We start from the raw sequence: 13,514 nt of genomic DNA on the forward strand, positions 1-13,514 counted from the left end.
AAAAAAAAAAAAAAAAAAAACAGACTATGAGACCTGGCTACTGTCCCACCATATAGGAACCAAATCATATTTCACCTTCTCCGAAAAATCTTTTCCTTTAACCTGGATAATTATGTTTCTATAAGACTCCCATTGCATTTAATTGGATGGGATGTCTAGTCCAGTGGAATCCAATTCTGAATATACAACAATTAGGTATTTACATTACTTGAACTTTAAAACTAAAAATAAAAAAGAATATTTCTGATGGGGACATACCTGCTGTGTCAATCCTCAAGACTTTGAAAAGCAAGAAATCAGCCTTTTCCTTTGAGAGCCGCCTGTGCAGATTTCGGGCCACTTCCGCAGCTTTAAGGACCTTGAAAGGTGGCCCAGTCTGTACATAAAACACAATCACGGTGCTGCAGAGGAGACAGAGAGAGAGGCCAGCCACACGGTTATGCAGTGACCAATGTGACACATCCACTCCAGCCATCTGACCTGTGGGGCTGAGAAGACAGACGGCCACAGCTCTGCCACTTGGCAAGGACATAGGGGTGTATTCTGAGGGTCAAGGGATTGATCGGTTTCTATTCACAAATAAAGGCTCTTTGGTCCCAGAGTTCAGCTGATAGACCTTTGGATAAAAGGAGCAATGTACGTGTGTGTGCAAACAGACATAATCACACACAGAATAAGAACTTTCAGACACATCTTCATTTTTACCTTTTTGTTGAGATATAATACACTTACAATAAAAAGCCACCTTTTTTTTTTTTTTTTTTTTTGGCGGTGCTGTGCAGCTTGCAGGATCTCAGTTCCCAGACCAGTGATTGAACCTGGGGCCAAGGCAGTGAAAGCCCAGAATCCTAACCACTAGGCCACCAGGGAACTCCCAAAAGTCACCCTTCTGAAGTGTACAATTCAGTGGCCTTCGGTATATTCACAAAGTTGTGCAACCAACACCACCATCTAATTCCAGAACATGGGCTTCCCTGGTGGCACAGTGGTTGAGAATCTGCCTGCTAATGCAGGGGACACGGGTTCGAGCCCTGGTCTGGGAGGATCCCACATGTCGCGGAGCAACTAGGCCCGTGAGCCACAACTACTGAGCCTGCGCGTCTGGAGCCTGTGCTCCGCAACAAGAGAGGCCGCAATAGTGAAGAGACCCGTGCACCGCGATGAAGAGTGGCCCCCACTTGCAGCAACTAGAGAAAGCCCTAGCACAGAAACGAAGAACCAACACAGCCAAAAATAAGTATAAAAATAAATAAATAATTCCAGAACATTTCCATCATCACAGAAACTCCACACCCACTAAGAGCCGCCCCCATGCCGCCCCTCAGCTCCTGCCAAACACTAATCTACTTTTCTGTCTCTGTAGGTTTAATTATTCTGGGCTTTTGATATAAATGGAATATACATGAGGCATTTCACATCTGGCTTCTTTCATTTAGCATAATGTTTTCAAAGCTCATCCAAGTTGCAGCATATATCAGTATTTCCCCCTCCTTTGAATTGCCAAATATTATTCCATTGTATGAATATATCTCATTTTATTTATCCACTCATCAGTCGATGACATTTGGATTGTATCTACTTTTTGGCTATATGAATAATGCCACTGTGAATGTTCACGTGCCAGATTTCTTTTTTTTTTTTTAACATCTTTATTGGAGTATACTTGCTTTACAATGGTGTGTTAGTTTCTGCTGTATCACAAAGTGAATCAGCTACACATATACATATATCCCCATATCTCCTCCCTCTTGAGTCTCCCACGTGCCAGATTTCGTATGGACATATGTTTATCATTTCTCTTGGGTATATACCCAGGAGCAGAATTACTGGGTCATATGGTAGCTCTACATTTAGCACTTTGAGGAACTGACAAACTATTTTCCCCAGTGGCTACACCATTTACATTCCCACCAGCTACGTATGAGTGTTCCAATTTTTCCATATACTTGCCAACATTTGTTATGGTCTGTCTTCTGGATTACAGCCATCCTGGTGGGTGTGAAGTGGTATCTCAATGTGATTTTGATTTGCATTTCCCTAATAGCTAGTGATGCTGAGCATCTTTTCACGTGCTTATTGGCATTTGTATATTTTCTTTGGAGAGATTTTATTCAAATCTGTATTAGTTTCCAAATGTTGCCATAAAAATGTACCACAAACTGGGTGGCTTAACACAACAGAAATTTATTCTCCCACAGTGTTAGAGGCTAGAATTCCAAAATCAAGGTGTTGGTAGGACCATCCTCTCTGAAGGCTCTAGGGGAGAATCTGCTCCATGCCTTTCTCTTAGCTTCTGCTGTTGCTGGCAATCCTTGGCGTTCTGTGGCTTGTAGACACATCACTCCAGTCTCTACCTCCAGTATCACATGGCAGGTTCTCTGTGTGTCTGTCTCTGTGTCTCTTTTCTTATAAGGACACAGTAATGTTGGATTAAGGGTCCACCCTACTCCAGTATGACCTCATCTTAACTAATTCCTTTTCATATAATCCTTTTCATTTCTATAAGGTTGGTAGTGATATCCCTTTTCATTCCAGATTTCAGCAGTTTGAGTCTTCTCTCTTTTTCTTGGTCATTCTAGCTAAAGCTTTATCGATTTTGTTGATCTTTCAAAGAAACAACTTTTGGGGCTTCCCTGGTGGTGCAGTGGTTGAGAATCTGCCTGCCAGTGCAGGGAACACAGGTTCGAGCCCTGGTCTGGGAAGATCCCACATGCCGCGGAGCAACTGGGCCCATGAGCCACACTACTGAGCCTGCGCATCTGGAGCCTGTGCTCCGCAACGGGAGAGGCCCGTGCACCGCGATGAAGAGTGGCCCCCGCTTGCCGCAACTAGAGAAAGCCCTCACACAGAAACGAAGACCCAACACAGCCAAAAATAAATAAATAAATTTATTAAAAAAAAAAAAAGAAACAACTTTTGGTTTTATTGATTTTCAGATGTGTTCGGTTCAGTGTTTGATACAAGAAAGGGAAATGTATGATCCATTTTTGAAAGAGTTCCGTAAAAAAATAACTAGTATTTTTAATTTATTATTTTTCTAAGTAAATTTCAGTTATCTGAAAAGCAAACCTAAACAGAACAGCTGACAATAACTGGCAGATGGATTTACTATGAATAGTAGGTTTTTATTCCCATATTCTGTCTCTCTCTCTCTCTCTCCCCATCCCACTTCCCTGTTCATAAGTTGGATAAGAGTTTTTTAAAAACTCAATTAAAATTGTAAATCTTATAAGAAATCAAGGAAGAGGTTGAACCTTATAGACCCTCAGAAGACAGCAATGGTAACCCATAATCCTCTCACACTGAGAGAAGTCTCAGCCCCTAAACACGGGGCAGGGATGAAGCCTGGCTGTGAGGCATCCCCCGTGCGTGCCCCAGACCATGCGCACGCCCTCCGATGATACCAGAACTAAAACCCAGCTCCCTCTGACGTTCCCTATGCCTTCCTTCAGAACATTCTCAATCAACAAACATTTACCGAGACTTGTGGGAAGGACCTATAATGATGTTGTCCTTACTGCTTCCCTTTGAGGAAAAAAAAAGAATATGCATGGGATAAATATGCGTGCAAAGACAGAGAACGAGAGGAAATGACGAGCTTCAGGCTGGACGGTGCGGATCTTACCTGAGATCCGAGAGGGCCTGAATCTTCTGAACCTTGATGTCTGAGTCCAGCACATTCAGCAGCACCGCCAGCTGCCTCACAAGGGTGTCCTTCTGCTGTTCCGTCAGCTGCCCAACGCCAACCTGCAGGATCAGCTCCACCAGGCCGCTCTTCTTCGGGTCTGGGGAAATGAGAAGACACGGGCTTTCCACCTGGAAACCCCAGGCTTGATAATAGGAGGAGCAAGGCCTGTGTAATAGTTAAAGAGCTTTAAATGACCCCTGTGTGATTTCTACGCTTAGGTTCTAGGGCTCAGGTCAATTCTTCCAAGTACCACGGGGGCCACTATCCGAGAGTACTTCTTCCTTCTTTTATATCAGCTTGCTGTCTATTCATTTTTCTCCAGATGATAAGGAGGTGTGACTAATCTGCCTCTGGGCTCACGTGAAATTCTGGGACCTCACACACCTCCTCGGGCCTGGTAAGAGAACTATGTCTCCGAGCACTGCGGGCCCGGCCCAGTTTATGCCGGGGGTCGGTGTGGCCACCTTGCTGGAGCTGCCCTCTCCGCACTCCCAGGAATGAAGGCCTCGTGTCCACCTCACATTAGGTCTTTGTCTTCTGGCAGGAAAACCAAAGTGACCAGGGAGTCCTGCTGCCAGACCCAATTCTCCCTAATGAGTTAGGAGGCTGGATCTGTTTGGGGATAGATAACCACAGGCAGAGGAAACCTCCAAGTGGGCCCAGCTTCCCACACCGGGTTCCACTGTCACCTGCAAGGAGCCCCAAAGGCTGACCTCTCCCCCCGGCCCCCGCTCACGGACCAGCCCCATAAACCCAGGCCCGGAAGCCTGTGAGCGCACCTGGCCGCACTTCCACGGTGGCAGTGTCCATGTCCGAGGCGCCCTGACTGTCAGTGACTCGCAGGTGGAAAGTGTAGACCCCCTCCACCAGGTTGGTGAGCTGCAGGGCCGTGCTGTGGTCAGAGCCATCCATGACATCCTGAGAAATAACCCAGTTCATGATTCAATAGTCAGCTCCCAACCTGGGCCTCTGTTGATCCCAAACCTCGGGGTCCCGTCTTTGTCACACATGCATGATTCTAAGGGGCAGGGTGAACAGGAAGCAAGGTGGTGGGTTAGTGAAGGTCCGGGTAATCCTCAGCGTCTCTCCCACTTTTAAAGCACCAGGAGGCACAATCCTCAGACAGGACTTTGTGAGCTGAGCTGCTTCCCAAGGGCTCTCTAGGAATTACCAAATTCCACCCTACAGAGGGGGAAACCACCGAAATTAGGGCAGAGACCTGGAGGGTGAAGCACTCTCTTTGAAGAGCTTTCTGGGTCTTATTTTTAAAGATAGTTTTACAATGCTCTCATCTTGGGTTTCCTCATGGTGTATCAGGTTCACCTTCTCAAATGACCCAAGAGCCTGAGTAGCAACATCTCTGCTCAAAGAATTCGAGAAGAATCTCCCAGACCCTCTCTCTGAACTTGCTAACAGAAGAGGGTGGTAACAAGGGCTCTGATCAGACAGCTGTTATAATTACACTTAGAGGCTAACCCACCATCTGGCTGAACAGTATTCATTCCAGAGTTACTTTAGAAATTAGAAAGCATTTTCAGTTCTTTCCCTGGGACCACTCCTTCAGTACATCTCCAAGAGTAAATCTGCATCTCTCAAGTCCTTACCAACAGGAGGAATGAAGATGTACCTAAATTTACAGCCTAAGAGGCAGAGTGATCTAATGGGGAAAAAGGCCTGCCAGGAGCTAAAAACCTAGGTCTATCTGGTTTGACTAAGGATGAGTTAGTTGACTTTGGCCAAGTCTCTTTCCATCCCTGCATCTCATTCTCTGTACTTAGGAAATGGGAATAGCAATCCTCGATCTATTGACCTATCTGGTACAATGTTGAGGAAAAGGAAAGAATCCATTTGGACCAAAATAGGAACAATGGGGAAGCTAAGGAGCAGAATGAGTCCCATGAGAAGACATGGTTTCAGAGTCCCTCCAGGCTATGGTTTCTGACCCTACGCAAAGTCTGGGCAAGGAAAAAGTCGGAAGGGACTTCAGATTTGTTTAAACTGAACAGCAGCCTGCTGCCTCCAGCCCTCAGAAGAAACCTAGAAGCATAAACACCTTAGTGGGGACCATGGAAAGGGAGATGAGGTCATAACAGAGACATTGCTATGGAGTTAACTGTGTTCCCTCATCTGCTGAAGCCCTAATCCCCCAGTGTGGCTCTATTTGAGATAAGGTCTATTAAGAGGTAATTAAGGTTAAATGAGGTCATAGGGTGGGGTCCTGATCCCATAGGATTAGTGTCCTTATAAGAAGAAACACCCAAGAGCCCTCTCTCTCCCCCTCCCCTCCCCTCTCTCCTCTCTCTCTCCTGCCACACCCAACCCCCGCCCCACCCCTGTGAGGACACAGCAAGAAGGCAGCTGTCTGAGAACCAGGAAGAGAGCTCTCATCTGGAACCAAACTGGCTAGCACCTTGATCTTCGACTTTGCAGCTTCCAGAACTGGAAGAACACAAATATCTGTTGTTTAAGTCACCCCGTCTATGCTATTTTGTTATGTAGCCCTAGCAAACTAATATGACGTAATGATTAGTGGTCCAGGGGCAATTCTCTTCAAGTACTCACTCCAGCTGCTGGACTCTGGCCGTCCCGGATCCACAGATAGGACACAATTCCTTGGTCATCAGTAGACCTTGAACCATCCAAAGTAATGGAGTTATTGGGAAGCACAAGAACATGTCTGCCACCAGCCTGGGCTCTGGGAGGACTATTATTTTCTAAGTCAAATATAGCAAAAATGAAAGCAAAAAAATTGATTTAAAACACTTGTGATAGAAGTGTATCACAAACTATCCATGACTATTCCATGTTGCAGACATGTAGATTTAAAATATCCAAAAAGCATCACTTCCTGCCCCAAATACCCATTAGATAACATACAGACTTTCTTAAAGTTCTCTTTGCCCTTAGCTAGTTGTGATTTGGCAGCCTATACGCTGGACAGTTTTCTATTATCATTACAGTTTTTTCTCTTTTTAAAAAAGAGAAATCATGATCTTACTTATGTTTGGGGTCTGGAAAATGAAAATATTTTGGTTTAAAATATGCTATGGATTATTTTGTACTGGTCCACACTATCTGGCCACAGAAATATTTTCATTTCTAACAGTACCAAATCTTGCTTGTCTAAGTAAATTGAAGAGGGAGGATTCAGGGCAGTGGGGAGAATCTGGCACTGAGGAGGCTTAATTCCATTGTCCATACAGGGAAAGGCTAGAAAGAATAGAAATAGACTGGCAGTAAATTGAGTAAGCCCAAAAATCCTTCTATAAAAAACAATATCTAGACCCTATCGAGCTTCAAAACTGGAACTTAAGACAACCACCCCCTTTTATGCACATGTCCCCATACTTTCTCTACTATTATATATGGCTGAAAACTTCCATAATAAAACGTTTGAAAAAAACTCAAATCGATGTCACTGTGCTGATAAAATTGTTTCATCCTTTCCCAACTGCCCAGCAAATAAAGTCCAAATTCCTCAGCATGACACTTGACACATACAATACCTCAAGGCTGAGCTTCTGCCTTTGTCTCAGCCACCCTCCCCAATGAACTGACACTCTTGCTGGTCCATAATACTGGTGAATGGATTTTACCATCCAGCCATGCTCTTTTACACCTCTGATCTTCAATACATCATAATCATTTATTCATTCACTGAAGTAACCAACATCTTTGATTTGCCATGAGTCTAGCACTGTGCCACGTGGAAGAGACAGAAATATCTGAAACAAAGGTCTTCAACCAGATCATGGTCAAATGGAAAAGAAAAAAGAGACAAGTACATAAAGCAGGATGTCATAGATTGGACCACACATTTCATATTAAGAAACAACAGGGAATTTGAAACCATCTCTGCTCTTAGATTTCCAAGGAAGAGGGAAAGCAAAGCATCATGTGGTCACTAGGACATGGGGCTTTAGTTGCCAGTAGTCAGAAGGAGAATGAAGCTATTAGGACACACACTCCACAAACAAAAGGAAATGCTGTGCACGTGGACGGAAGAAGAGTGACCTTTGCTTGGCCAAGCAGAGTTCGGTATCTGCTATAGCCAATAAGCAAACACTAACGTTTCTGGATAACCATGGCCTGGCTTAGGGTCTGTGAGACTGAAGAGCGGAAGGGGTCCAACCTCCTCCACTGGCAGATCCACCTGCCCTCTGCCTTGACTCACCCTTCCTCACGGTAACGCTGAGGGTGGTCGTGCTGCTTAGTCCCTGCTGGTCTTTCACCGCTAAACGGAAGTGGTAGGTACCCACCTGAAGACCGCTTACTGTGGCTATAGCTTTGTCGATGTTTTCCATCTCCACTGCGCTGGGGCCTCTGTGAAACAGGACAGTCATTAACAAAAGGCAGGGGGCATGGGATTCCGACGACGGTAGGTATGTTGCTTGTGTCCTTATAAATGCTTCTTTTCACAGCAATAATATATACCATCTAGAGAATTCTAAGATAATTTTGTATTCATTTAGATTCTCTAGTTCTATGTAAGAGCCACAAGTTAAAGCCTATTTCAGACAGAGGCTGCTGGATTCCTGGGAAGAGGATTTTGGAGTCTTCTGTTTTTTTAAATTGAACTGTCAGTGAAATGATCAGAATGGAGCCTTATAAACTATTCCTGTTTCTCCTTTGAATAAAATCAGCTGAAATCCTCAGTTATCTTTCGAGAGAGTGTGGAGGAGGAGAGAGCAAGCCAGGTAATTGATCTCCTGGCTCAAGAGGAATTATTCAATACAGCGGAGTCGTGAAGATCGTGGGCTTTGTAGTCAGGAAGACCCAGGATTGAGCCTCAGCTCTTGCTCTTACTATCTGGGCAACCAGAGACCCTGTGACTGACTCAACTCTGCAAGCCTCAGTTTCTTCATCTTTAAAATGGGAATAATATTATCACTTACCTCTTAAGAAATGACCTAGGATTCCATGAGATTAAGCATGTACAGCACAGAAAATGTTAGAGGATAAAGGAATCCCCTTGAACTCTGCACTTCTGTTGTCTACAGTCACTGCACGTGGTTTGAGTGAGTGCAGACTGGGGGGCCTCGTGAGGACCCCACCCAGGTTCCCCTGCACCACTTCTGTCATGAAGCTCACCTCACACCAAGACTGCCCTGTCCACCTGCCCCAGCTCCACCTCTCTCCACTGTCAAGGAATGTCCATCTTGTCCATCCACACCTGATACAGAATCCAAACAATAGTTCCCTGGCCACTTCTAGAAATGTGCTTAAATACTGACTCCTCAACACGCTCAAGCTGAGTGTTTAACGTAGAACCTCCAGAGCAGGGGTAATGTTAGCTCTCATCCAGGGGGTGAACCCAGCACTCAGTGATGAGATGGGCTGACTACCTGACATGCTCCCAGTGGTAGAAAACAATGCCGTGGTCATCACTGCTTCTGCTCCCATCCAGGGTGGTGCTTTCCACCGGGAAGACCAGCTCCTGATCCGGGCCGGCGACAGCCATCGGAGGCCTGTTGTCTTCTAGAATTATAGAAACGGTGTGAAGAAATATTATCTCTTTGCATTAAGTCTGCCATCCCCTGATTTCTTTATTTAAGCAAATTACTCATATTCAGCTCAGGCAGCTACTAGAGCATGCCCTGTCCTTTGGGAATCCTGGGGTGAAACACTGCAGTCTCCTAGCTGACCCAGGAGTTAAACATTCTAAGTTTGAGATGGGGGTTACAGGCAGCAAGAAATACTGTTCCCTAATATGTACGTCTTTGGTTTCTTTAAAATACCTTAAAAGTCATGGAGTGGAACTGTAGTTAATTCCCCAATGTCTGGCCACAAGCCATCTGAGTATCAAGCCACACATAACTACCAGCCTCCTCAAGAATGCCCTAGAGCTTTGCAGCAGAGTGGGGCATGGCATCAGAGCCCAAAGTGACTCTGGAGATAGCTCTCATTTTGTCCTTCATGCCATGGTTTGGAGACACAGCCGGGACATAATTCAGAACCACAAAAGCAAATTGCCTTGATATTAAGATTCAGCTCTGCAGCCCTGATTTCTTGAGAGTTCAAAGATTTAGAGAATTTGTACCAAATTTGGCTGGTCTGAAGCCCAGAAGCCCAGATGTCATTTCTGTTTTAATCTCTGGGGCTAAATCCCTTTCCCATCTCACCTACCAGGTTGGACAATCACAGTGACCACAGCTGTGGATTGCTGCCTTGAAGAATCTGTTACCATCAGCTGAAATGTATAATTTCCTTCCTTCATTGCAGACAAATGAAGGTACGGTGTCTCTACTCCCTAAGTAACAGCAAATACAAAAATGAAAAAGAAAAAATAATATTAAAGAAGCACAAGTAATTAGCATGACATAATGAAAAACTAGTGATTTTCCTAAATGTGGAGATCCTGCTTTAAAAAAAAATGTGCATGTCCCAGGAAAATGGGATCTAAAGTCCACTGTATATCCTCAGATGCTATTGAAAGAATATAAATTAATATGGCCTTTTTGGAAGCCAATCTGGCAGCATCCATTCAAATGTTAAAAGAACATGCTCTTCAACCCAGCATTTCTACTGAGTATCTACACTAGAGAAACGCCCACGTGTGTAATTATGGAGACTCACCCATAGGTGCTGACTGAGGCATTGCCTATGACACCAAAAAAAATGGAAACAATCATCAACAGGGGAATGGCCAAACCCACCACAATACACTGTGGGATGCTAGTTGAAAAAAAAGAAGTTTAAAAGAATAAAGTAGATTTATAAAGAATAAAGTGGAAAGATGTCAAAGACATATTACGAAGCAAAAAAAGAAAGCTGTGAAACAATGGATACAGCGTGATAGATATTTGCTACATGCACATACACATGTATGCAAACACATAGAGGAGATTCGGTATGCACACACAGTAAACTCATAAAAGTAATTATCTTGAGTAAAGGGACTTGGAAGAGGTCAAGGTGTATTTTCACTTTATCAGAATTTGAGTTTGTTTGTTTTTTTGTGTGTTTTTTTTGTTTTTTGTGGGGTTTTTTTGCGGACCGTGGGCCTCTCACTGTTGTGGCCTCCCCCGCTGCAGAGCACAGGCTCCGGATGCGCAGGCCCAGCAGCCATGGCTCACGGGCCCAGCCGCTCCGCGGCACATGGGATCCTCCAGGACCGGGGCATGAACCCGCGTCCCCTGCGTCGGCAGGCGGACTCTCAACCACTGTGCCACCAGGGAGGCCCTGTTTGTGTGTTTTTAACCACAGGAAGTAATTAATGTATTACTTTTATAATCAAAAATAAATTTTGTGGGCTTCCTTGGTGGCTCAATGGTTAAGAATCCGCCTGCCAATGCAGGGGACACGGGTTCGAGCCCTGGTCTGGGAAGATCCCACATGCCACGGAGCAACTAAGCCTGTGAGCCACAACTACTGAGCCTGTGCTCTAGAGCCCGTGAGCTACAACTACTGAGCCCATGTACCACAACTACTGAAGCCCGCGTGCCTAGAGCCGGTGCTCTGCAACAAGAGGAGCCACCGCAATGAGAAGCCCATGCACCGCAACGAAGAGTAGCCCCCACTCGCCGCAACTAGAGAAAGCCCGCGTGCAGCAACAAAGACCCAGTGCAGCCAAAAATAAATAAATAAATTTAATTTAATAATAATTAAAAAATATATATATATATATATATTTTTTTTTTGACGGTACGTGGGCCTCTCACTGTCGCAGCCTCTTCCGTTGCGGAGCACAGGCTCCGGATGCGCAGGCTCAGCGGCCATGGCTCACGGGCCCAGCCACTCCGTGGCATGTGGGATCTTCCCGGACCGGGGCACGAACCCGTGTCCCCTGCATCAGCAGGCGGACTCTCAACCACTGTGCCACCAAGGAAGCCCTGCATGTATTTCTTTTCTAAAAATGTTTACTGAAGTACAGTTGATTTAAAATGTTTCAGGTGTAGAGCAAAGTGATTAAGTTATATATATATATGTGTGTATATATATATATATATTCTTTTTCAGATTCTTTTCCATTATAGGTTATTACAAGATATTGAATATAGTTCCCTGTGCTATACAGTAAGTCCTTGCTGTAAATATAAATTTTTTAAATGCTAGGACAACAAAACTTTTCAATAAGGCATTTTTTCAATTGAGTATATAGTAGCTAGCTACTTATTGCCTACAGGTTAATACCCTTTCATTTTGTTGCTGCTGTGTTGTTGGTAATATTTCCAGTTATTGCCTATGTTTGAAGTTCATGGCATCCTGAAAAGGATTTTTAAGTCCTATTATAATTTATTTATTTTCACAGATCACAAGATTGTCTAAAGATAAATGTATCTGTTTTATTTATTTATTTATTTATTTACTTTTGGCTGCGTTGGGTCTTTGTTGCTGCGCGCAGGCTTTCTCTAGTTGTGGTGAGTGGGGGCTACTCTTTCTTGCCGTGCACAGGTTTCTCATTGCGGTAGCTTCTCTTGTTGTGGAGCAGGGGCTCTAGGCGCGCAGGCTTCAGTTGTTGTGGCTCGCAGGCTCCAGAGCGCAGGCTCAGTAGTTGTGGCTCATGGGCTTAGTTGCTCCGCGGCATGTGGGATCTTCCTGGACCAGGGCTCGAACCCGTGTCCCCTGCATTGGCAGGCAGATTCTTAACCACTGTGTCACCTGGGAAATCCCTGTGTGTGTGTGTGTTTTAGAGTTTTAGTGGCAAAATGGAAAAAAATGGATAGAAAGTCAAGTATGTTATCACAAGGGGAACTTCTGAAATTTGAAATGCATTATTTTAAGAACTTAAAAAAAGGGCTTTTCCCTACTATGACTCAGTAGAGCAAAGTACTTTTTTTCTAAAGAGCTCTATAAAGTATAATTTCCTAGTAATATGTGCCTCAAAATTAATATGGTTACATGAATGCTTATGCACACAATAAAAAGGAATCTTGTGGCAAATGAGAAGTGAGCAGACTAATTCCCTGAGAGCCCTCAAAGCAGCCATAGGATTCAGGTAGCTGCACAGGCTTCAGTGACCTTCAGTGACCTCCCCAGTGCAAAGCACAGCCTCTGCAGCTTGCCTTGGCGATTTTTAGACTAGTGTAAGAGAGGCTGGTTTCAGAGCTGATCTTTGCGATTGCCCCAATTCATAAAAAGCGTCACCCCTTTTGACATCTTATCAGTCAATCACAAGGCAGTGACATTGTTACTGTGGATAATCTAAGAGTGTCTGCAGCAGATGGGCAGGTGTTCAGAGCAGCGAGGCTAGGTCTGCAGCCCAGCACTAGTGACTTCCTTTGGATATATGTTCATTAGACTTGGATGTACTGGGGCATTAGCTCTGGGAACATACTTTCCAGTAATTAGGGAAAGAAAATTTGGAATATTTTTTAACTGAGAAAATACAAAATACCCATCTTCCTGTTTGTATCCAAACCCCACCAAATGCGAATTCTTAACCTAACAGAAGCAAACAGAGCATCTGCCACAACTCTTAGGTAGAGATGAACTCTATACCAAGTGCTCTCCAAGGGTATCTAGAGGACTCACGGCTCTTTCAAGACCCATGCATCCAACCAGTCATTTTTAATTCATCATAATCACAAAGCACTTTCCAGAAATATCAAGAAGTAAAGTAGGTCAGTTTTCATGGAATGTCTGACTTCACCATAAACACTAATGAGAAATTTGTCTTGGACTGGTGAGATGGAGTTTGAAGGAGAAGAGGAAGGTGGTAATGTAAGGTACTATCTTTCTTCCATTAAACTCTTAAATAATAACATAACTTCAAAAATACCAAGCTTGGCTTCCCTGGTGGCACAGTGGTTGAGAATCTGCCTGCCGATGCAGAGGACACGGGTTCGTGCCCCGGTCCGGGAAGATGCCACATGCCGCGGAGCGG

At 44.5% G+C, this 13,514-nt stretch overlaps 1 protein-coding gene across 1 annotated transcript in view; it reads right to left on the reverse strand.

Moving 5' to 3' along the window:
* The window catches only part of KIAA0319 (KIAA0319 ortholog), a 78,282-nt gene that overhangs the window by 12,618 nt on the left and 52,150 nt on the right, over nt 1-13,514 (reverse strand). Inside the window, exons 11-17 of the mRNA XM_027128509.1 lie at nt 9,815-9,938; nt 9,034-9,166; nt 7,863-8,011; nt 6,251-6,402; nt 4,468-4,606; nt 3,626-3,785; nt 259-401 (exon numbers count right to left, since the gene is read on the reverse strand). Of these exons, the coding sequence (XP_026984310.1) occupies nt 259-401; nt 3,626-3,785; nt 4,468-4,606; nt 6,251-6,402; nt 7,863-8,011; nt 9,034-9,166; nt 9,815-9,938 (1,000 nt within the window). The remainder of the gene's footprint in view (nt 1-258; nt 402-3,625; nt 3,786-4,467; nt 4,607-6,250; nt 6,403-7,862; nt 8,012-9,033; nt 9,167-9,814; nt 9,939-13,514) is intronic.

The sequence above is a fragment of the Aethalodelphis obliquidens genome, unplaced genomic scaffold, assembly GCF_003676395.1.
Source record: "Aethalodelphis obliquidens isolate GAN/ISIS:26980383/991018 unplaced genomic scaffold, ASM367639v1 scaffold34, whole genome shotgun sequence".
NCBI lineage: Eukaryota > Metazoa > Chordata > Mammalia > Artiodactyla > Delphinidae > Aethalodelphis > Aethalodelphis obliquidens.